General features: G+C 35.8%; 2 protein-coding genes across 2 annotated transcripts; one reads left to right on the top strand and one right to left on the bottom strand.

The window, feature by feature from the left end:
* Nucleotides 1-285: 285 nt before the first annotated feature.
* Nucleotides 286-1,578, top strand: LOC122591733 (pelargonidin 3-O-(6-caffeoylglucoside) 5-O-(6-O-malonylglucoside) 4'''-malonyltransferase-like). Its single transcript, XM_043763980.1, has one exon. The coding sequence runs from the start codon at nucleotides 286-288 to the stop codon at nucleotides 1,576-1,578; it is 1,293 nt and encodes a 430-aa protein (XP_043619915.1).
* Nucleotides 1,579-2,397: 819 nt separating this feature from the next.
* On the bottom strand, nucleotides 2,398-6,171 carry LOC122590883 (endoglucanase 25-like). The gene is made up of 6 exons (XM_043763062.1): nucleotides 5,565-6,171; nucleotides 4,697-5,010; nucleotides 4,047-4,508; nucleotides 3,821-3,956; nucleotides 3,557-3,729; nucleotides 2,398-3,071 (listed from the first exon to the last, which is right to left on the bottom strand). Exons 1-6 carry the CDS (start codon nucleotides 5,935-5,937, stop codon nucleotides 2,670-2,672), a joined length of 1,860 nt encoding a protein of 619 aa, XP_043618997.1. The 5' UTR covers nucleotides 5,938-6,171; the 3' UTR covers nucleotides 2,398-2,669.
* Between the last annotated feature and the right edge of the window lie 1,000 nt (nucleotides 6,172-7,171).

The raw sequence follows: 7,171 nt of genomic DNA, 5'->3' as shown, positions 1-7,171 counted from the left end.
GCCATACCGGTTATTATATACTAATTCCTATCAAACTAGAATGTTTTTACATTATAAAATTTACAGTAGCAAATTTAGTATTCCCAAATGCTGTAGTTTGGCTGTTTTGTTTCATTGTATATGGAGATATGCACAGAGGTCTTTTTTTTTTTTTTTATTTTTGTGTATTGGAAGCTAATGAAAGTCCCTCACTATAAAAGCAGAGCCTTTGGTTAAACTAACAATCATCACTTCACAGATTATTAATTAGCTTAATTAGTCTGTCTGATAACTGCATCAACAGTTATGGTAATGCATGTTCAAGAACAATCAAGAAAATTTATGAAACCCTCCATTCCAACTCCAAAATCCCTTCGGCGCCTCAAGATAGGCTTCATCGACGAATTTGCTCCAATTATGAATGTTAACGTTGTACTCTTTTTCTCCGATAGCATGCCATACTCTGCATCCCAGCTAGAAACATCACTTCAAAAAGCCTTGACACGATTCAACCCGCTTGCTGGTAGATACGATAAAGAAAATCACATTGTTGACTGTAATGACCAAGGAGCTGAATTTATACGAGCAAAAGCTAGCATCAAACTTCAAGATCTTCTTGATAAAAATAATAAGGTTAAGCTCGTTGATGAACTCATTCGATCCAGAGGTGGGGCCACTGATCTTGTTACCGACCCGATTCTTTCTATCCAAGTGACCACATTCGTGTGTGGAGGTGTAGCACTTGGGATAAGCATTTCACATAGGATTGCTGATGCATCTACTCTTAGTACATTCTTGATTGAATGGGCTAGTATTAGTCGAGAAGAAAAAGAAGTTGAATTCCATAATGGGCCGGGTTTTATCTCATCCTCATTGTTTCCTGCTCTTGGAATAGCTCCCCTTGAGTTAGGAATTCCTACAATGATATACGAGGATGGGATGAGCCCGAATGTCACGCTAAAACTTTCATTCAACAACAGAGTTATATCAAGATTGAAAGAAAACGCCATTCTCAATGGTGGAATTGGTTCCCCTAAATGGTCCAAGGTACAGCTGGTGACGTCGGTTATATTAAAAGGGCTCATTGGTGTTGATAGAGAAATTTATGGTTATCCAAGAGATTGCACTCTCCTTCAGCCGATAAACCTAAGGGGGAAAACTGCGTCCGTTATACGAAAAGATTCTTGTGGAAACATTTGGGGGATATTACATACAGAATTCAAGACTGCTGATACAATACAAGAATTAGCTGAAGTATTAAGAGACTCCATAAAAAATGAGGTTAAGAACTATTCCAAGGTACACCTTGATACTGAGGAAGGAGAGACAATGGTTTTGAATTCGTTCGCACAAATGGCTGATATTTCTCCCAAGACAAACCTAATATGGATAACTAGCTGGTGCCACTTTCCTTTCTATGAAGCTGATTTTGGTTTTGGAAAGCCCGTATGGGCAAACGGTGGTAGCATAGGTGTCAGGAATTTAGCATATCTGATGGATGATGTCGAAGGTAATGGAGTTGAAGCATATGTTGGTTTGGAATCTAAAGACATCCCTTCTTTTGAAGAAGCTCTCGACATCAAAGCTCTTCTTGCTTAAATTCTACGTCTTTTCATGTGGCAATTTAATTAGTCACGATGATGTCGTTTATTTGTGCCTTGGGAAGTTTGTATCTTCCTTTCATTACAAGAATCCATATTTTATGATGGGTGTAGTAATTTGTCGGAGTTGTTTCCGTTTTGTTATAGCATTTTGATGTTTATTTTTATAATGTACACTGGTTAACAATATAGTAAACCAATATATAATAGTTTTCAATTTCTTCTATGATATCCTAGAGATTCATCTTATAAACTTGGATAAATAGAAAAGTGAGGATAGAAATTCTTGTGAGATGAGAATTGTTGGATCGAAATACATGTCCCACATTGAGTTTATGAAGATTACTCAATAGGGTTAACCCAGATAGACTATCATTGGAGGGAGGCCTAATGGACTTGAACATGAGGGGAGAAGTGCCGGGTGCAAATCCATGTCCCACATTACATGTCTTATCGCATTGTGATCAAGTCAGAGATTTGTGTGATGAGTTGGTGTGGTATACTTTGCAGACCAGCCAAAGTGAAAAACTGAATCCGGACGGGCTAAAATAAGACAGAAACCAGTTCTGGAAAAAGAATTTGGCTTAAGTCATATAAAGCTTTGCTGAGATCAGTATTAAACTGAAATTGAAACGAAAACAATTTCAGTTTTTAATTTCTTTTCTTTTAATTTTTTGGGTATCCATCCCCCTCTGTGGTGTCATTTACATTCTCTAAGCAAAGAAGTTAAACGCCTACAAAAATAACAATAATAATATCCATGATCCTAGTTTGAAGTGTTTCATGTAGATGGAGACATAGGGTCAAATTAACAATCTTGCGAACAAAAGGAACCAGAAATATTTCATTTAAAAACAATCAAGAGTGTTACAACAAAGTTCCCAATGTTTCAAATTATACATACATCTGATTGTTTTTGTTACATTCAAAAAAACACATACAAACTATATCTGTATAATCACAGGTTCCATATGTTACCATTTACTTTCTCATGCATACCATCCTAAAAAAAAACAAGCAGAAAGTATAGCAAAATCGTGTTCACTATAAGTCACGCAGGCATCATAAAAACGAGATCAATGTACTCACTCAAGGCTTCCATGGAGCAGGTGGTGGGGGTGGAGTTGGAAACATAGGTGGTACTGCTGAGAAGATGGTGTTTTTATCGATTTTTGTATCTCTTTCACCAGAAAGGGCTACTAGAGCTGCAACTAAACCAGCATTTCCAGCAAGAGTGGGCTCTGTGTAATTGTAGTTTGAACGCACGTCATGGAAACCATCACGTCTATCAGGCCCAGCAACCATAGCACCAACTATAGTGTTGGGATTTGCTTTTTTAGCATCTCTCCACTTAATCCCTCCCGTGCAGCTATACTTTATTCTGTTTTTAGGAATGGATGCACCCCTGTGATGTACTTGCTTTGGATACTTCTTACCATAACCCACAAGATAGCTCATCTTTCTTGGGTTATCTCCAAGGATATAGTCAATCTATCATATCAAGAAAATAACTAGTTAACACACAGTAGGTAGACATAGCAATATGCCAATATGGGCATTTTCAGTTCTTGTTAGGGTCGAAACAAGCAAATTTATATAGTGAACCATGTGGATCCGGGTCAGGAATTCTGGGTGATCTGGGGTTTTTTAGTTTAAAATAACCGACATATTGAATGAAATTCTAAAATATTTTAAGCTAATTAGAATGGCGGGCCGGGTCACACATATGAAAATTATACAAGCTTTCCAAAAATTTTGTATTAGTTATTATGTTAAAAGCAGAGTTCTTGTAAACATGTTGAAAACAGAGTTAGCCAATCAACACAACCCTTCAAGCCGTTTTGACATGAAAATGCTTATGTACTTGTACAGTTCTAGCCCATTTAGTCCTGTATGGATACAGTGTCTTACCCAATGACCTATTAGAAGATTAAGGAAGAGACCAAACAGACCAAGTTGCCTCTGAAAGTGCATACCTGAGTCTTTGCAAACTTGCGTAACTCACTAGTTGGATAGAAATTAGGCCCACAATACCACCCGGGGGTATCTGCAGCATCAAGATAGTCACTATAGAGGGTAGCTAAGAAGGCTGCATTCACAACATACTGAAGCGGCTGAGGTCTCCCATGGTTCAATTGGATCAACCCACCTACAAAGCAAGACGATCATCTTCAATATACTACTGTGAACACCAAAAATCAGAAAAATGTATTATGAAGAGAATCAAATGGCCATGTTACCTTTCGTTCTGTTGAAACTTGAAAAGTATGGCAGGTAAGAGCACATGATTATGCTTGTTTGATTGTGAAATGTTTGCAATGTTTCTTCATAAGGATAACCAGGGCTCAGAAACAATCTCAATCGAGTCAGTAACACCTAAAAAAAACATAAAAATACACATGATCAGTAATTGTTAACGAATTCACACCTGGGAATTATTCAATTCCATAAAACTTGACAACTTACTTGAGCTCCGGCTAGTTTATTGTCCCAGCTAAGAACACCATAGTCGGGTCCACCCCAAAAAGCACCAGCATGCTTAGCAAGTTTCGGGTGACTGGCAAGGTAAAGATAGGATTGATTTCCAGTTGCATAATACATCCAAGTTCCTCCCCACACAAACTCATCCCAATACATGCTTGAATTATAGAAAGTTGCAGCATCGGCTCCACCAGCAGTGTACATACCGCGTTGATCTCTAGCAAACTTCCAAAGGGTTGCAGCCCCATGAACAAGTTTCTTAGAGTATACCTTATTGTCTTTGAAAACGATTGATGCAGAAGCTAATGCAGCCGCCATTTCTGCAGCAAGGTCAGAGCAACTAGAGCATTCAGTCACAGGCCGAGGGTAGTCAATGTCTTCGGGTCTCATCCAACAGCTATGATCATTAGGATCACTCGGTCCTCCTGATGTATCACCCGTCCCAACCTATCACATATAACCAACAAAATAAGTAAGCATTGTAGCCACATATGAGCAGATCAATTTGAATATTTAATTATATGACTAACTCAAACAAACTATGTTAACCAAAACATTACAATACAATTCCAAAACTCAAATCTCAACACACAAACTTGGGTACATATAACAGACATATCGAACTTGGAAGTCACCTGAGATACGAGTTGGCTAATGGAATCAGCGGTAGAATTAAATGTCTTGAGAAAATAATCAGTTCCCCATTTAATGATTTCCTTAACATGGTTAAGCTCTCCTGCAGCTTCATACTTTGCACTGTATTCGATCACACTCCAACTCAACATAGTCATAGCAAAAGCTTTTGGAAAATGGAACTTAATCGTGTCACCAGCATCATAATACCCTCCAACCAGATCTTTTAAAACCGCACCGGATTTATCCGCCTTTCCATCATTTAAGCATGAGTTACCCCTCCATGAAACATTATTATGCTTTGGAAGCTTTCCAGCTGCATATATTCAAAAACCAACAAGATTAGCCACAACATCATGATCATCTAAAAAAAAACTTAACTTCATAGACATATTCGATCTTTTAGTAAATTTAACGTGTATGTTACAGAATTTAATGCAATCTATCAAATTACTCTTGAATATTCTAGGATTTTAGATCATTTTCCAATCTGAAGATGAGACTCTTTGACTTTTTGAGTCAAAGTGTAACCTACAAGCTTAAGAATCTTTTATTAAATAATTGACATACAACTTGCAGATGTCACTAGATTTATTACTTTATTAAGCCATTCTGAAAAAGGATCATTCTTAATCTAAACACAAGACCCTGTAACGAATCAGTCAAAGTGAAATCTTAAGTAAAAAAAAAAACTGATCCAATGAAAATCTTAGATCTCTATCCAAAAAAAAAATAATAATTACCACCTAATCATTTGATACACATATTCATGAAAATGTATATATAAACCTTGAAATGACCAAAATAGACATAAACAGACATATTCAAGAGATACAATAAAACAGACATAAACATCAAAAAATGACTTACATCTTTGGGCATTGAAGAACATGAGAGCTTTTTCAAGAGCAATAGTATAGTTATCAGGAGGTGGTGGATGTTTATGATGTCTAGGCACAGTTTTAACAATCAAAGTAATAAAACCAGCAATGAAACCAGCTGCAAGTAATATTCCAACTGTCCATACAAATATTTTCCTGCTTACAATTATACATCCAAGATCTACATACTTTTTCTTCTTTTCTTCACCAGGTCCTAACAGCCAACTTTGCTGTGTTTCATCTAATGGCCTTGACAATGCTGCTTTATCGAAATCGTTTAAGTTCCGGCTTCGGTCATCGTCCGTAGCCGAATCCGCATTGTTTATCTCTAATGGCCCTCCCCATGGATCTCTTCCATACATTTTTTAATCAAATTTTGGTGTATGTATATATATATATATTATGTATATGTATATATGATCAAATTTCAAGATTTTCAAAACCCAGATGAATTTGATCACAAGATCCAAAACCCAGATGGGATTAAGGTTTTTGGAATGTGATTTGATCTGGGTTTTGGTTAGATTTTGAAAAGATGCAAACTTTTCCTTTATGTTTGTGTTTTTTTTGTTTGTGAAAGTGTGTGTGTTTTTTGTAGTGGGAAAAGAAGGTAAATACTAAATAATGTAATGCTGTTGGTGGATTTGGTTGTTTGTTTTCCAGTGATTTATTAATTTATAATTATATAATAATTATTATTTATAAATGATTGTCTTGATGGAAAACATATAAAATTGGGTGGTGAGAGACTGTCTACTCTACTAAGCGACAAAGACAGTCTGTCTAATTTTTTTTGCTACTAGTATTTTGCAAGTAAACTTCAATGGTGACATTTTAGCTAAATGTAAATGTATTTGTTTGTTTGCTCCCATTTTATTTGTCTATTACTTGCAAAGGTCCCTGGATTTTAACTTTTGGTTTTGTCATTAGATATCTCTTTCAATAAGCTATGTTAGATTACAGTAGTGGCTCAAAGGTAAAGCAAGTGAAGCAAGGGTTTTAGGCTTTAGGTATCCGAAAGCCTCATATTTTTCTAATTATGCATATGACTATATAGTAATGAGAATTAGAGAACTTAAGTTTTATCAATTAGGTGATATTTGTTTCAGCGGATACAAATTTTTGAAATCTCAACTTATGCGAAAGATTAAATGAAATGACAATTCTATCAATTAGGAGTGATTTATTATTTTAAATTAGTGTTTGAAATAAACTCTATTTAGAATATCAATAGTTTTGTTACTTGAAAAAGGCCCCAATAATAAGAACTTGATTTAGGCCTCTGATTTTATTGAGCCGCCACTGTTAGATTAATATAGTATAAAGAATCAAACATCGCCGATGTAGCCTATCTGTGTAAGCTCATATTAGTCTTAAGTCTTTATAGGTAAACATTTTGGGGCAACAAGGTAAAAAGTCAGGAAACAATCATGAGGAAATATGAAATTACTCTTGTTCAATTGAGTCATAAAGACTTGTCATCTCTAAATAACCTAAATATAAAAGCCTCTTAAATTTATTTGTTTACAGGAACTTGGATAATCACATAAATTACTGATAAGACGTCTTGAAGACCTTAGAAAAAACTGATCATCC

Source organism: Erigeron canadensis, chromosome 3 (assembly GCF_010389155.1).
Source record: "Erigeron canadensis isolate Cc75 chromosome 3, C_canadensis_v1, whole genome shotgun sequence".
Taxonomy (NCBI): Eukaryota; Viridiplantae; Streptophyta; class Magnoliopsida; order Asterales; family Asteraceae; genus Erigeron; species Erigeron canadensis.
Note: the sequence above shows the minus strand (reverse complement) of the source record. Positions and strands in the feature narration are given on the sequence as shown.